The following is a 17,397-nucleotide window of genomic DNA, read 5'->3' as shown; positions in this document are numbered from 1 at the left end:
ATACTTGACGAAAATCAAGAATGGGATGACTTTCATTAAGCCAATCATGCTAGCAAGTAACCTGGCAAACATGGGAAGTTTATAAAATGTAATAGCCCAAAGATTTCTAAACACACATAATGTAAGGATTCTATATATTTTAAGGAACAATCTTTTGAATGTGTTAGCATTGTGTTCTCTGTGAAAAAAGATGTTCCATAGAAGACATGTATTTAATAAAAATGACTATATTTGAATGTGTGACATTGGAGGAACCCAGCCTTAGGAGCGGGTTTACTCAAGAGCCGTACACCACCAGTCCCAACCCCAGTGTTGTCTGGATGTGGCAGCTGGAGCCACTTCCTTGCAGTCCATACGTGGCTTTGTTTCTTCTGCCTACTGCCAGCCCCCTCTGACACACATGAACATCCCCACCCCAAGCCCGCCCCTCTTGCCTCAATGTGCCACTGCTTATTAACGCTTAAACAAGCACACAGGTGTGAGTCCTCGTTCTCACACCCATGATCTGCTTGTCCTCCTTGCTGGGCAAAGAGGAGCTCTGCATGCTTGCCTTCCACAGCCCCCATTCCTGGTTTTTGATTTATGCTTGTCCCTCCTGCCCAGAGGACACATCCCGGATCATCCGTGCCTGCGTACACTTCACCAGCCCTACCTCCCACCCTTGCATGGTCTTTGCCCATTTTGTTTTTTCATCTCTTTTTTCCCCCTTTATTCTTCTCCAGGCTTTTCATTGGATCCAACAGCCTGTGAGGCACAGATTGTAAGTCCCAGTAGTAAATATATATTGGCTGCTTCCCCATTACCCGCCCCCCCGACCTGCCCCTTTGCCCATTCATGTTCCTGGGTTTTTCCTTGAGGGAATGTGTTGCTTCCTCCACCGTGGTAAGCAATAGAGCATAGCAATTAAGAGAGTGGATTCTGGAGTCAGACTACCTGGGTCCATTCCACCACTTACCAGCTGTCTGAACAAAGGCAAGTACTTCACTTGCCCGGCCTCATCAGTTAAATGGAGATAAAACTAGTACCTACCCCAGAGAGTTCATGTGAGGGTAGCTAATCCTAATTAATGTTAAGTGCTTTATGTTAGCTCCTATTCTTCCCCACTGGGTGGGGTGGGTGGGATGGCCCCCAGCTCAGGCATGGATAATGATTGACTTAAGCCAATTAACCATTCAGGCCAATGAGGCACAAGGAGATATGCTGGGGCTTCAGGAAAGAAAAGTTTCATCTTTTTTCGGGACCGTTTCTTTTTCCCTGATTTGTACAAACTAACAGTAAAAAGACATCTGTGAGACAACAAGGGAAACTTGAACTCCAAGAATTAACTTATATTCAAGAATTATTAATATTCTCAGGAGTGACAACAGCACTGTCGTTGTGTAAAAAAAACAAAAGTTCTTATTTAGATACTCACATTAAAGTATTTATGGGTGAATGTACAATGTCTGGAATGTGCTTGAGAATATCCCACCTCACCCCCAGAAAAAAACGTCATGGGGAAATAGACAAAACAAGATTGACAAAACATTAACCATGTTGAAGCTGGATGATGGGTAGGTACATGGGGATTCATGATACTACTTGTTATGCCTTGATCTATTTGAAAATCTATGTAATAAAAAGGTTTTATTGAAAAGTCTCCTTGCTATGGAAGGAAAGGGCATTTTTGTTCCCAGAGGCCCTTGGAATGGTTTAGAACTAGAACCAAAAACACGACTTTTTTGTCAGTCAGGGGAAAGATCAGGCACATGTGCACCTGCCTCTTCTTCGTGAACTTGAGCCCTTGAGGCAAGAAGCAGGTGGCAGAGGCAAGCATAGGAGAGGAAGGGAGGCCAGGAGAGAGAAGAGCCGCAATTTTAGGTTGAGGGTTTATCAGGGCTGGTTTTTCTGCATCTATGTATCAAATGAAGTCCTATATTACCTCTGGCCTTAATCTATAGTGGAGATCAGCATCTGTTTAAGTCCCCCCCGTTACATCTTTGATGATAAAATGGGAGAGCTGGAAGAAACTAGAGAAAATACCCAACTTAACCATCTTACTTTTCACCTACATGCAATATTGTAAGAAGGTTATAGGTGGGTGGGTAGGGTGAGATACTGCTCACTAAACTAGAAGGCTGGCTTCCCCACTTTGTTCCATTTCTCCCTGGCTACCCTGACAAAATAAATAAGGCAATAAGATGAATGCACAGTCTTTATTTTCTCTAAAATTTTAGGTAAAGAGAACTTTGTAGAAAGAAACCATCTATGTGATTGAAAATGAGAAGCCCCAAATTTAATCAATATTATGTTAGTTATATCTCAATAAAGCCAGAAAAAAATTTTTTCAACTTCTTAAAAAGAACCAGAAAGTGGAAATGGGAAGGTCCTGCTTCATACAGTGGCTCCAGGATGCTCAGAGAAAGAAACCAAAGTTGGTCAAGGATAAGCCAAGATTTGCCAGAGTTGGTCTAGCCTCCAGAGTTGTGACTAGTTATCTCAAAGAGGAAAGAGATCAGGCCAGAGTTTGGGTCTATAGTCCCTGGAGATATAGTATGGCCCGCTGACACTCCTGTCATTTAGCTGGGCATGCTGGCTGGCGTTTCTGGTATTGGTGAGGAAACTGACCTAATTTCTTAGGCTTTTCAGCCATCCCTGTGCCCAGCCTGGCAATCTGCCCAGCCCTCCTGCCCAGGGAGGGCAGCTGACTCTGCAAGTCTTGGAGAAGAATGCTCCATAGGTATGAACATCTTGTGCCATGAACCAGCCTCACAAGAGAGTTGGGTATGCAAAGTTTTCCAGAAGAGTCAGGAGAATCAGAGCAGGGCAGGATTCTCAACAGCAGCAAGCCAGGAGGATGGTCCTTCTGAGGTGGCCTTCTCCTTGGTCTCCTTTCAGTAAGGCATGCCCTAAGCCCAATAAGGCTGTGGCTCTTCCACCAGCTCTACTGCCACTGGATTCCTAGAAGCTCACAGCTGACATTCCACAAGCGCTCTGCCGTTTTGTTATCTCGAGATTTTGGAGACACCCAGGCCTTCTTGCAGTCACTGGAGGGCAGAGAAAGAGCGTAAACATCCAGGAGTGGAAAACAACAGTCTGGAAAAGTTGGTGGCCTCTTTCTCAGAATATGTTTCCAAATGTGTAAGATATATTGGATGAAAAGGAACTAATTGTATTGAAATGCAGTTTTAAAATATTTGAAAAACAGGTGCAGGATAGAGTAATGCAGAGGCTTCCTTGTTAATATATTCTATAACAAGAGCTTGTGCTGGGTTTAACAGCCACCGCCCTTTGCAGTAATGGTGAGCAGAAGTGACACTGTGAGACATCTGCACCAACTGCCATGTGCCATGAAAATACTTAGTTTCGTTGGTGAAGTATCACTGCTACTCCTGCGGTTTATGGCCTATATTTGTCATCAAAGGAAATGTTAAATTTCAGGTGGAGATTATTGAAATTGAAGATGCAATAACCTTCCCAACCAACTTCACAGACCCCTTGAATTCTATCTGCACACCCACCTGTGCCCCATGAACCCCCGCCTAAGCACCCTGTCTTCTTTTGTTTTGGAGGGAGCAGGGGATGGAGGAGGGGGCCAGATGGATGAGGAGGTGGGGGCAGAACACAGTGCTCAAGGTGTTTTTCCTTAAGTAGTATTTTTTTAATTATAAAAGTTCTGTACACACTTGGAAAATGCAGTGCTGATAGGGAAGAAAAGCTTACTTACTTTTTCTTACACTCTCATTTGCTTTGTGTATGAATATAGACTTTCTCTCTTCCTTTTACACAGAACTGGGATCATATTGTATCTAGGATGGGGGAGGATATGTTTCTCTTGTTAAGAATGTATATTTTAATTATACAATTGATAAGACATGTGTGATCTTTAAAAAAATTTTAATGAGGAAATACCTGGATTAAAAGGTTAAAATCCTCCTTCATGCTCCCTTGCCTCTTTCTCAAACTCCCTGGAAGTAACTACTACTTAGGGTTTGCTGTATATCCTTCCAGACTGTCCCTATGTATTTACAATGAATACTTACATAGTTCTATATTGCAGTTTTTCCTCACAATATTATATTGCCAACATTTTCCCATTAATTGAATATTATTTGGAAATATTTTAGCGACTGCATAATATTTTATCATATACTTATGGCAGTGTTGTCAAACACCCAGATTTCAGGGTGGCATTGTCTAAGAGAAATGTGATGTGACCCACATGCATAATTTTAAATTTTCTAGTAAAATTTTTAAAGTATATTTTAAAGAGGAAAAGTAAATGGGTGAAATGAATTTTATTAATATATTTTATTTAACTCAACATAGCCAAATAATTTCAGCATGTAATCAATATAAAAAATTATATGAAATACTTTAAATTTCTGTTTTCATACTAGGTCTTCAAAATGTGGTGTACATTTTACACTTCCAGCACACCTCAGTTTGAACGCACCCTATTTCAGGAGCTAATAGCCACACATGGCTAGTGGCCACGACTCTGAACAGCACAGCTCTGCAGCCAGACTGCCTGGGTTTAAATCCCAGCTCTACTACTTACAAGTTATGTGACCTTAAGCAAGACTTGATTATTCTGTGCCTCAGTTTCCTTGTCTGTAAAATGTGGATAATATTATCATCTACCTCCTAGAGTTGTGATGATAATATGAATGTAAAAATATTTAGAAGAGTACCACACACTTTCGAGAGCTCAAGCGACGTTAGCTATTATTATTTACCCATTCTTCTATGTTTTTTTAAAGATTTTATTTATTTGAGAGAGAGAGAGAGAGAGCATGAGTGTGGTGAGGGGCAGAGGGAGAAGCAGGCTCTCCGCTGTGCAGGGAGCCTGATGCAGGCTCATGACCTGAGCCGAAGGCAGATGCTTCACCAGCTGAGCTACCCGGGAGCCCCCATCCATTCTTCGATTGTTGGACACTGAGGTTGTTGCCAATGCTTCACTTAATAAACGGTGCACCAGGGGCACCTAGGTGGCTCAGTTGGTGAAGCGGCTCAGGTCATGATCCCAGCGTCCTGGGATGGAGCCCCAGGTGGTCAGGATCCCTGCTCAGCAAGGAGTCTGCCACGCTCTCTCCTTCTGCCCCTCCCTTCACTTGTGCATGTGCTCGCTCTCTATCAAATAAATAAAAATCTTAAATAAATAAATAAATAAATAAATGGTGTGCCAGTGAACAACACTGAACAAATGGGACAGAATAACAGATTGGGATGGATCAAGTCATGGAATGGGAAGGAGCTTTAATCTTGCGCTTCCTTTTATTCCCAACCTCTGCTTGCCCATTGTGTCTGTGGCGAGATTCAACAGTGAAATGTCTGTTTCTGCATTCCAACTGATGGTGCCAATCTTGGCACCACTGGGAGACAGTTCACTGTGGAGAGAGGTGACTTTGCCCCAGTGCTTTGTGGTAAGTGGTATTAAAGAATTCATGAAAGGAGTCAGTCAAAAGCTTCAAGGAGGAGAGAAAGGATCCAGAGGGCCTGTTAATGTTCTTTCCAACGCATCACCAACAGGGACAGTCCTTTCTAACAGCTCTCAGAAAGCTACAAAGCTTACCTGAAAATGTGGCGCACAGATACAAAACAGAAACATAAAAGCGACAGCTGCAGAGTTTCTGATGTAAGCTCCCTTGGAAAAGTAACAGCACTTGGTTTGCAGGCCCAACCCAAACCTGGGTTCCATGATCGGGCACCAACTTGGCCGCTAGGGTGGGGTGCAGAGACCAGGAAGCCCTGTGCCTCACCACATCCCCAGGGGATGGAGAAAACCAGGACCGCCTCCACGCACCTGAAGTACTTGCCACTCAGCGGCTCAAGGCCCTCAGCCAGAGCACAGTGCAGGCTGGTCTGCGCGCCCTCCCAAGCCGACTTGATGAAGGGGGAGAAGATCCTCCAGAGTAGGCACAGCAGGAAGGAGTGTCGGACGAGCTCAGAGCTGACGATGCCTGGGTGCACAGCATAGGTGGTGACGCCCGTGCCTAGGGCAAAGGAAGCAGTTAGTCTGGGGGCACATCCAAGCCCAAGGAAACAGCTCACCTCCTGCAGCGAAATGCACAAATGAGCAGAGACTCTGAGAATGAAACCCCAGGTTCGGAAGGTGCCTCTCCTAGCCAGGTAGAATCTGAGAATAATTAACTGATCTCTCCCAAGAAGATCTATAGCCTTCTCAGCCTTCTGTGCTTCACAAGGAATGCTTGACCAAAGGTCCTTCTATTTCAACGTCACCTTTCCTCTGTGGCCTAAGTATTAATAATAGAAACAACCACATGTAGTAGTAGTAGTAGAAGGAGGAGAGGGGGCGCCTGGGTAGCACAGTCGTTAAGCGTCTGCCTTCGGCTCAGGGCGTGATTCCGGCGTTATGGGATCGAGCCCCACATCAGGCTCCTCCGCTATGAGCCTGCTTCTTCCTCTCCCACTACCCCTGCTTGTGTTCCGTCTCTCGCTGGCTGTCTCTATCTCTGTCGAATAATAATAAAAAAAAAAAAAACTGGGGATGTACTGTATGGTGACTAATATAACAAAGTAAAAATTACTTTAAAAAATAATAATAATAAAAAAATAAATGTAAGGTAATTTTATAGATTCCTAACCCCTGTTCCATTTTAAGCTTCGAGAGGACAAGAATTGTTTTTAGTCTGTTTATAATCTCATTCTCCTTCGTGTATAAAGCTACCACTGACAGGTGCATGGTTGACATCTTGATTTCAGAAGTTTCTGTGAACCTCTAAACTAAACAGAAGACCTTGCTTTTTCTATCTTAGCCCTGTCCCTTTCTCTAGACATACCTTGGAGCCTCTTAGCCAGCTCACGAGTAAAAAGCACATTGGCCAGCTTGCTGTGGCAATAAGCCAAACTTCGGCTGTAGTACTTCTCACTCTGGAGGTCATGGAAGTGAATCTTGCCAGCATGGTGAACCACCGATGACAGGTTTACCACCCGTGCAGGGGTGGACTCCTTCAGCCGCTCCAGGAGCAAGTGGGTGAGAAGAAAGTGGCCTGCGAGGAGAGCCAGAAAGGGAGATTGAAGAGTGGAGTGGTAGCCCAGGCTCAGGGGGTGAAGCCAATGGTAGGATTTCAGCATTAGCTCACTATCTTCTGGGTATGAACAAATTTTGATACTGTGATAACTCAGTGCAAATGATCGGTCATCTGAGCTAGTGTATTCCTCAAGGCAAGGCCCAGAGCTCGACTACAGGTAAGACAATAGACTTAATCTGTATTTATTTGTCCCTCTTCCCAGTCAGGAGAAATGCCACCTGCTGGCTTATGACCACCCTTTGGCCATGATTATACAACTGATGGTCCAGGTACATTCATGTACAGAAGGAAAGATGGAATAGTCAGGGAAAATAATTTGCCTAGGACCAGAGAACATGTTCCATGATCTCCTCACTAGAGCCATCACCTTGAATTCTGAACCCCAGCCTCATTCATACCTTAGGTCCTCAAGGTCTGCCTCCTCCATAGTCTGACCCTTGACTTGCTTGGCCCTCAGTTACAGATGTGACCCTCTCCAGCCAAACACAGACTACTGCACCCACCCTGCCTGAACCTGCTTGGCAAGCCTTGTACTACCACAGCCCCATCTGAGAATGGCATTCTTCTTCCTGGTATCTCCCAAGTTCTGGGGTTTCTTAATGGTACAGGTAGGAGGAGCTCACTTTTCTGTACTGGTCAGTGGCAAAATAGCAAAAAACCACTATGTCCAGTCTATTGGAATCCTGGGGTCTATGAGGACCACTAAAGATTCTCAGCACTCATATAGGGTCATCTCCATACAGAAAACAAGATGGGGTTTGTCTTGCTTTGCAATCACTTGCAAATACTTATCTGGGCACCTGGGTGGCTCATTGGTTAAGCAGCCAACTCATGATTTTGGCTCAGGTCACAGCCTTGGGGTCCTGAGATCAAGCCCTGCATCAGGCTCTGCACTCAGTGGGGAGTCTCCTGGAGATTCTCTTTCTCCCTCTGACCCTCCTCCCACTTGCACTCCCTACCTCTCTCTCTAAAATGAATAAATGAATCTTAAAAAAAACAAAACTTACCTAGGTGGTTGACTCCCAAGTGGCTTTCAAAGCCATCAGCTGTCTTAGAATATGGACACATCATCACCCCTGCATTGTTGATCAGAATATGGAGATGCTTTTCCTCTATAGAGCAAAAACCAAGGAGACCCTGTAGTTAGCAAGGAGCCCACTAGCTGCCTGTTGCAATCATGAGTATTTTCTCCTTGCCCTCGGATCTCGGTGATATTTAATAAGCACTGTCATTGGGTTTCTAAATTTAGCTACTGATATCTTCCTGGACACCACTCATTCATTCATTCATTCATTCAGCAAACGTATACTTGGTACTGACTCTGGGCCAGGCCCACTTGCTATGCACTGGACATACAGCCATAAAACAAGACAGACATGGTCCCTGTCCTTCAAGAATTTCACAGGCCTTGGTGGAAACTAGTCATTTTCCAAGATACAGAAGAATTCTGGCAACAGCACTTCAGCTAGTGCCTGTGGCCCCAGAAGGTTGATTCTCAGGATGAGAGAAGAGACTGACATCAGGGCCACACCTTGATGCCAAGGAGCAAGCCCAGACAGAGAGCCCAGCTTTCCCATTGCTGAGGAAAAGGGTGATAAGGATCCTGCCCAGCTCGTCCACCACCAATTCCTTGCCCTGCTGGTTCAGGTGGCAGAACCTGTCCAGTGGGATCCATGGTGGCTCTGATGTAAGGGTCCCAGGTGGCGCAGGGTGGAGCAGCCACTCCCATACCCAGCTTCCTGCTTTTCTGTCTACTCACAGGGACCTTACCTGCCAGAAAGCCCTCAGCAAAGGCTCGGATGGATTTGGTATCAGATAGGTCCAGTTTCCGCACCAGCACCTGGGAGTTCTTTGTATCAGCTCGGATTTCACTGGCTGCAGACTCCCCCTTCAGTACATCTCTGCAGGCAATGTATACTCGGGCTCCTGGGGCAAAACGAAGAGAGGGCAATGTGTTCAGACCCAAGGCTGAAAAAGAGGGCTGTAAGCTTGCAACTACAGGGCAGAGCATTCTTCCAGCCCAGCCATTCCTAAACCGTGAGTGGCTACGTTGCCGCCTCAGGATTCTCACAAGTAGAAATGCTCAGTCCCTTTGCTGTCAGCTTAACCCGAGGCTGGAAACCTGGTTTTTACACACTGGTATTTAATGTTTCTTGGTACCTCCTTTTAGAATAACTGATTTGACCAATATTATACATGGACATATACACTAGGGAAGGAGAAGGGAGGAAAGTTCGTTTAAGAGCACAGAGTGAGTTGGTGTCAGAGCTGGACTTGAATTCCAGGTTCCTTGAATTCCTGGCCAGAACCTCCAAGCCCAGAAGGAAAGACAAGGAAATGTGGACAGAACCCCCAGTGAGAAAGGCAGGAGGCACTGTCCTATGAACACGAGAGCGGAAGGACTTGCCTCTGCGAGCCAGCTCTCTGGCTGTCTCCTTGCCGATGCCCGTGTTGGCGCCAGTGATCACCACTACCTTCCCCGGAAGCTGCACATTTGATCTACAAACCCCACCGGCAAAGAACTTCCTATAGGCAAGGGAAACAAAAGCATTCATGCACCATCCTTCCCGATTCCAGACCGAGATCAACATAAAATCCATCCAGCTCAAAGAGAAATTTCTTTAAGTTGTCATCAAGAGACTCAAAGAAGCTAATCTTCAGGGGACACTGTTTTCCTACTAGGCATCCTGCTCAGCAGCTCAGGTTGGAAGGTCATGTGCCCAGAAACCACAAATGATCATTTGGACGAACTGAATAAGTGCTCTTGAGCCAGGGCCAATGGAGACCTTCCTTGTGAGATAACACAGATGCCTAGCTCTCATCTAGAGGTTCCCAGAGGTCAGCTTCCTCCTCTAACCTGCATTCAAAACATCTGGGTGACGAGCATTAGTGGAATCAGGGGTCCTGAGCCCTAAATCTTCAATAAGTATCAACAGTGAGTAATTGATTAACAGCACTACAAATACGGCTCTTTGGCTTCTTCTCCAGTTTTAGAGAGCCGACATCTTCAGAGGTTTTCTGCCGTCCTACTAGAGATTCCATTCTAGCCATCTGTGCACAGAGAGAAACTGACTTTGTTCAGATGTCTGTGCAGAGAGCATCCTCTCACATAAAGTTGACTTGACAAGTTCCACAAAAGAGGATGGGAGCAGGGCAGAACTAACATTTCCTGAGCATCATCTAGTGCCAGGCACTAGGCTAGAAGCTTTCTGTAGAGAAATTATTTTAATCCTCTTGACCACTCCACCATTAGCCCCATTTTACAGTGGAGAAGAAGTTCAAGTCACTTGCTAATGGTGGCAAAATTGGAACTTAAACCCAGGTTTCTATGCCAGGACCTAGGGCAACACTCCATTCCTGGTATGTTCATTTAATCTTCTTTATTGTCAGCAATTTTCAAATTTTTCACTCAGAACACACACTTCTATGACACCTTCAGACATCCCACAGCAGAAGACCCATCCCAAATCATTAGTTGAGGGTAGTTTCAAATGTAAGAGAATTGTTTCCTTTGCAAAATGCCTGGTACTTAACATTAAGTCCCTCAGCAATGACCTCCCATAGTAACCCAGCAGGGCCACCTTGATCAGAGGCAGGGAAGAAAGGACCGAGGGACCTTCAGAGAAACCCAAGGGAATAGAGTGAAAGAGCAAGCACTCCCGCCTCGGTTGTCTGTCAAGCGACTTCATAGGGTCAGCTGTCCACTAGCCTCAGCATTCAAACAAGCGCTTTCTCTCCCAGCCTCAGATGCTGCCTTCCCGTTTTCCACCAGGTGTTCCTAACGACCTCCTTCCTGGTTTTTCTGCCCTGACCTTCCCTCCCTCAACCTCTATCCCTTTCTCTTCTTTCAGCAGCTGAGAACTCATCTACTTACAAGCTCCGTGTCTCCCAGTCCAGGGCTTTGCAAAATATTCCATGAGTTACTGAAATAAGACAAACCTGATGGATGGAGCTGTGAAGTACAGGAAAGAAAGGAAGGTGGTGAGCAGTCCCAAGACAGCCAGCATTTTTTCAACTTCTTTAGTTGCAGCTGCTTTAGCAAAAGCAACTTGGACTCCAAGCCTGGTTCAAGCTCCTGGTCTGAATCCAACTCCTGGAGGCTTTGCGCTGCCTCTCCCTCCCCTAGCTCCTCTCGCTGCTGGGTGCTCAGCAGCTGCCCGACTCTAAGCTTAGCCCAGAATCCTATTTAAATCCGAGAGCTGTCAGAGCACAGCCTTCTGGGAGATGTAGTCCCCAGGGAAGAGGACAGTGGAAAGAGCAGAACATCACACTTACTGGCAAAGGGAATGAGGGAAAAATAGAAAAACTACCCGCTAACTCTTCACCCTCAATTATTTCTCTTATCTAGGGAATGTGCTCTCCCAACACCCCCCATCCCCACTCCTGCAAGACAGAATATTTTTAACTTTAGCAACCAACCCAATGACACTTGGAATACAAGAGTGATTAAAATAGAAAGAAAGAGAAGGTAGAAACCCCCAGGAGACTGGTAAGAGAAGTCAGGAGGGTGGTTTCCCTTGGTGAAAAAGGGGTAGAGACTGGGAGGGGGCACGTTGAGAACTCCTGTGGAGATAAGTGTTCTGTTCTTTGAGGTGGGTACTGGTTAGAGAGGTGTGCTCACTTGGCGAAAATTCATGGAGTTATAGACTTGATTTGTGCACTTTTCTGTGTTTTATGTTATACTGCAGTGAGGTTAACACATACGTGTACGCGCCAAGGAAAGAGTTTCAGTGCATGGGCTCTAGAGTGGAGTTGCTGGCTCAGATCCGAGCCGATCTACTTACAAGCTTCACGGCCCTGTGTAAGTTACTCAGTTTCTTCGCTGTGCAATGGGTATGGTAAAAAATATATACCCACCTGTTTTAAGTACTAAATTAATTAAATAGGTAGAAAATTTGAGACAGAACCTGGCATACAGGGAATACTGTGAAAGAGTTGGTTGTTTTGATTAATTGTATTGATTCCTGTCTCCTTTGCTATCCCACTTGCTTTATTCGAGGGTTTGGGGCAGAAAGCGAAGAGGTCATGAATGGGAGTAACATTTCAGTTGGATGCTATTATTTACTTTAGATAGGCTCCCAATGCAGGGCTTGAACTCATGACCCTCAGATCAAGACTTGAGCTGAGATCAAGAGTTGGGCACGCAATCGACTGAGCCACCCAGGTGCCCCTCAGTTGGATGCTATTAAAGATGAGCGAAAACACAAGACAAAGCTATCAGAGCCCTCTGAAAATACGAAAGTACATCTTGTAACCTCAATTCGGGATAACTTTGTACTAATGTCTTCTGGCTCCCCAGTGCTACTGAATCAAATCCATGGTCCCCTACATTTGTGGAGATGATATTCAATTTATCTAGAATTATGGAAATATGCAGTTTGCTAAAAACACACATTAAATATTATAATCCAAAGACCACGTTCAAGTGGTCGATTAGTCCTACCAAATGTTACACTATGTTACAAAGCTGTAATAATTTAAATAGAATGATACAGGCAGGTGAATAGTCAGACAAATCAACAGAACAAAATGGAAAGCCAAAACACAGATCCAAATACATGTGGAAATTTAGAGATGATAAAAGCACCTTTCAAATCAGTGGGTGGATTGGCGGAGGAGATGGATTATTTAATAAAGTATTACACTACCTAGGTAACCAGCAGGAAAAAAGTAAACTTGATCCTTACCTTACTCTTTACATCAAAATTTCAAATAGATTGAAGATAAAAATATAAAAAATGGAACCATTAAAGCATTAACAAGAGCCACTGGACAAATTTGAAAATAAGGAAGTAGTAAGACACTTCTAATAAGATAGGAAACCCAGAAATCAAAAAAAGAAAAAAATCTTCATGACGAAAACTACCGCGCACAAGGCAACGTGAACAAGAAACTGGTGGGAGGGGTGGAATATCAGAACATGTATTGCAGACAAGAGTCTAATTTATTTAGTATTTAAAGGACTCCTATACATTACTAAGAAAAAGAATAAACAACCCAATTGAAATAACAGTTTAAAGAAAAGGAAATACAAGTGGCTGTTCAACTCACTGATAACAAGAGAGATACAAATTAAAATTATACCAGAAACTACTTTTCACTTAGCCGACTGGCAAAGACCAAAAGATTATCACATAGTTCACTGGTGAAAGTGTGAAGAAATAATGATGGACTTCTAGTGGGAGAGTTGGTTGTTACGGCTTCCAGAGAGAAGTGTGGTAACATCTAGTAAAGCAAAGCATGCACCTTGACCTAGACATTCCACGTCCACTTATTTGTAACGCTATCACTGCAGCAATATGTGTAATAGCAAAAGCTGGGAAACCTAACTGTCCACAATAAGACAGACAGCCACATACACAATGGATACTATACAGCTGTAAAAAAAGAATAAATACTTTTTTAAAAACATATTGATGGGGCGCCTGGGTGGCACAGCGGTTAAGCGTCTGCCTTCGGCTCAGGGCGTGATCCTGGCGTTGTGGGATCGAGCCCCACATCAGGCTCTTCCGCTGGGAGCCTGCTTCTTCCTCTCCCACTCCCCCTGCTGGTGTTCCCTCTCTCGCTGGCTGTCTCTATCTCTGTCGAATAAATAAATAAAATCTTTTAAAAAAAACATATTGATAATAGAACAACCTTTGAGACATGTTAGGTGAAAAAGCTGGGAGAAGAACTGTGTTTATAATATCTACCATTTGCTTAAAAAATGGGGGAAATACATGGACATTTGTTTGTATATGAATAGACTATCTCAGAAGAGATGACAAGAAATGGCTAATGATGGTCGCTTCTAAAAGAACCGGGGGACAGGAGGAGAAAGCTTTTCATTGAATGTACCTTGTGTATCCTTGTGAACTTATAACCCATGGCTTCTTAAAAATTAAAGTTTTTAGCAAAAAGATCCAGATCACTTTGAAACAAACTTACTGGTTTAATTTCATTAATTGTTGCAATATCATAAAACAAAGCTATTTCTCAAACCAGTGTGGAGACATTTGTAAACGTGTGTTGCCACATTACCATGACCTCATTCATCATTGCAATCGACACCGAAGGACCATGGAGCAGTACCTGTTTTTAGGGACATTCAATCTGAAACAAACATAAATATAAATCGTAGATAGAACAGGATGGAAACACCAGGAGAACTAGTATGGGAACAGATCTGAAATTCAGGGATGAAAAATGGCTCATCAGTGAAGGGCCTTTTTCCTGCCATTAGTAAATCACAGGTCAGAAGGTAATGCCATCCTCCTAGAGCATGCTATGAAGCTGGGAAGCTGCTGCATGATTTGACCTTTGGTCCAAATTTAAGTGGGATCATACTGCACTGGCCACCTAGTTATCCCTGTACTGATTTCTCTGGAAAGGAGCCTCTTACGAATTAGAGTAAGAGAAAGAACTGTAAACCTCTCTTTCGCTCCCCCCCCCCAAGTCTTAAAATCACAGATTCTAGAAGCTAGACAAGTAAAAGATTCCAAATCCAATCTTCCTACTGCAAACCATCCCCCACCTGCCTGAAAGGGCTCACGCAGCACCACATAGATATTTCCATTTCCACCCATGAGGAGCTTGCTGCCTCTTCCCATGTCTCTACCCCAAACTTCACCAAAATGGAAGCACATTTTTGTATTTGTTTTACTCAATAATAATGATTGTCCCTTTTTCTTGATTTTAAAAGCCAAAATAAACACACCGCCTTTCAAAAGAAAAAAGGAAAGAAGGAAGGAAGGAAGGAAGGAAGGAAGGAAGGAAGGAAGGAGAAAAGAAAGAAAAAAAGAGAAAAGAAAAAAAAAGAGAAAGGAAAGAAAAAATTTTTGCTGCTAATATGTAACTTCTATTGATTTTTTCCCCCTATAGGTCAATGGCCCTTCCCTACAGCAGGACCACATTCTGGGCCAGATAATTCTTCCTTTTAAGGCTGTCTTGTATATTGGAGGATGTTTGGCTGCATCTGTGGCCTCTACCCAGTGACATGTGACAACCGAAATGTCTCCAGATATTGTCAACTAGCCCCCGGAGGGGTGTGGGGGATATCACCCTTTTGAGAACCACTGCCTTCCAGGATAACAGAATGATAAATTTCAGTATGTGTATTATTGAATAGGATTCTAGCACAGTCATGCTTTGCTTAGCGTCCCATGCCTGTGGCTCAGCTGGAGTCTAACCAAGCTAACCTGTTAATCGGATCAGGCAATAGTAACTCCGCAGGGCCTAGGGGTCCTGCCCATCTCCTAATCCTTTTGCCCTTCAAAACTTTTTCTTTTCCCAGCTTAATTCTATCTCTGATCACTCCATTTGTCTACCGTGGCTGGGATCTGTACACACATAAATTTCAAAAGCACCCCTCCTGAAGGAACTTTCCAGGTGTGATGGGAATGATCTATACCTTAATAGGGGTTTGGGTTACATGGATCTATACGTTTGTCAAAACTCAGGAATGTAAACTTAAGATTTGTGCGTTTCACTGTATGTACAGTTTACATCAAAAGAAAAAACCATAGACAAATATTGAATTCTAGTTGATGATAGACATGTGAAGTTTTTAAAGGGAAAGTGTCCTTGGGGGCGCCTGGGTGGCGCAGTCGTTAAGCGTCTGCCTTCGGCTCAGGGCGTGATCCCGGCGTTCTGGGATCGAGTCCCACATCAGGCTCCTCTGCTGGGAGCCTGCTTCTTCCTCTCCCACTCCCCCTGCTTGTGTTCCCTCTCTCGCTGGCTGTCTCTCTGTCACATAAATAAATAAAATCTTTAAAAAAAATAAAAATAAAAAGATAAAGGGAAAGTGTCCTGATGTCTGCAATTTACATGGAAGCGCATTAAATAAGATAAGATGGAGTGGCCAATGGAGGGAAGAATATTTTATTATGCTTGTTTTGTGTATGAGATACATGTAGCATAATGTAGAATCTAGGTGATAGATAAATGGATGATTGCTATAAAATTATTTAATCTTTTATGAATGTTCAACATTTTTTCACATTAAAATGTTGGAAACATGCACACACCATTTGTCATGGAAACCCAAGAAACAACATTTCAGAATGCAAAGTTAGAATACATTGCCATATTTACTTTTTTCTTTTTCAACTTTCTAACATCATGGAAATTTTCTTCAACTGAAGGAATCTTTGATCATCTTTAAGGTTCAACTTAAATATTATTTCTTCTTTATAGCTTTCACCCACCCTATCCATCATTCCCTTCTCTGGCTCCCACACACTGTATTAACCTCTCCCGTAAGGCAGCTGTAATAGTTTAACTTGAAGCAGAGTTAGGTAAATTCTTCTTTTCCAGTTCAAAAATAGAAATAGGACCTACGCCTTTGTGTTTTCCCAGAACCTAGAGCCAAGGTCTGCATGCAGCTAAATTTACAGTAATCTCTCTCTGATTATAAAATCCTAGAATATTCTAATATAATTCTTTTCAGCTTTGTGAGTACTGTAAAGATTTGGTTCTAACAGAAGTGAATTGTGAGTCACTCCCACAAAGGTTACTTAGAAAAAGAACAAACTGGGGCACCTGGGTGGCTCAGTCGGTTAAGCATCTGCCTTTGGCTCAGGTCATGATCCCAGGGTCCTGGGATCCAGCCCTGGATTGGGCTTCCCTGCTCAGCAGGGAGTTTGCCTCTGCCTCTCTCCAGCTTGCTCTCTTTCTCAAGTAAACAAACAAAATCTTTTTTTTTTTCTTTTGTAAAGTATATTATTGAGTGATAGTACAAAGCTCCCGAAGAGGGAGGGAACCAGAGAGGGTTGCCAAATAAATAAAATATTAAAAAGAAAAAGAAGAAAGAAGAAAGGAAAGAAGAAAGAAAGAAAGAAAGAAAGAAAGAAAGAAAGAAAGAAAGGAAAGAAAGAAAGGAAAGAAAGAAAGAAAGAAAGAAAGAAAGAAAGAAAGAAAGAAAAAGAAAGAAAGAAAGAAGAAAGAAAGAAAGAAAGAAAGAAAGAGAGAAAGAAAGAAAGAAGAAAGAAAGAAAGAAAGAAAGAAAGAGAGAAAGAAAGAAAAAGAGCTGGGTGCTGGGGACTGAAGAGGGATGTAAAGCAGAAAGGAGTTAAGGGGTTTTTGCAATTAAACCTTTTTTTTTTTTAGTGTTATGTTAGTCACTTACAGTCCATCATTAGTTTTTGATGTAGTGTTCCATGATGCATTGTTTGCGTATAACACCCACCGCTCCATGCAATACGTGCCTAAGGAAGGAAAATAAGGAAATACCCATCCCCAGGCTAGCCCATCCCCCACCCCCTCCCCTCTGAAAACCCTCAGTTTGTTTCCCAGAGTCCATAGTCTTTCATGGTTGTCTCCCCCTCTGATTCCCCCCCTTCATTTTTCCCTTCCTTCTCCTAATGTCCTCCATGCTAATCCTTAC

At 43.5% G+C, this 17,397-nt stretch overlaps 1 protein-coding gene across 1 annotated transcript; it reads right to left on the bottom strand.

The window, feature by feature from the left end:
* Positions 1-1,401: 1,401 nt before the first annotated feature.
* On the bottom strand, positions 1,402-11,184 carry RDH12 (retinol dehydrogenase 12). The gene is made up of 7 exons (XM_002925097.4): positions 10,974-11,184; positions 9,442-9,560; positions 8,805-8,960; positions 8,042-8,146; positions 6,783-6,992; positions 5,786-5,975; positions 1,402-3,026 (listed from the first exon to the last, which is right to left on the bottom strand). Exons 1-7 carry the CDS (start codon positions 11,039-11,041, stop codon positions 2,924-2,926), a joined length of 951 nt encoding a protein of 316 aa, XP_002925143.1. The 5' UTR covers positions 11,042-11,184; the 3' UTR covers positions 1,402-2,923.
* Positions 11,185-17,397: the final 6,213 nt, after the last annotated feature.

The sequence above is a fragment of the Ailuropoda melanoleuca genome, chromosome 14 (genome assembly GCF_002007445.2).
Source record: "Ailuropoda melanoleuca isolate Jingjing chromosome 14, ASM200744v2, whole genome shotgun sequence".
NCBI classification, from domain to species: domain Eukaryota; kingdom Metazoa; phylum Chordata; class Mammalia; order Carnivora; family Ursidae; genus Ailuropoda; species Ailuropoda melanoleuca.
Note: the sequence above shows the minus strand (reverse complement) of the source record. Positions and strands in the feature narration are given on the sequence as shown.

Coding starts and splice junctions, on each gene's coding strand:
- RDH12 (XM_002925097.4), bottom strand. CDS start 11,041: ATGCTGGCTGTCTTGGGACTGCTCACCACCTTCCTTTCTTTCCTGTAC. Junction 5,976..6,782: donor GCTGGCTAAGAGGCTCCAAG/GTATGTCTAGAG, acceptor CCTTTGCCCTAG/GCACGGGCGTCACCACCTAT. Junction 3,027..5,785: donor CTGAGTGGCAAGTACTTCAG/GTGCGTGGAGGC, acceptor TCTGCCCTCCAG/TGACTGCAAGAAGGCCTGGG.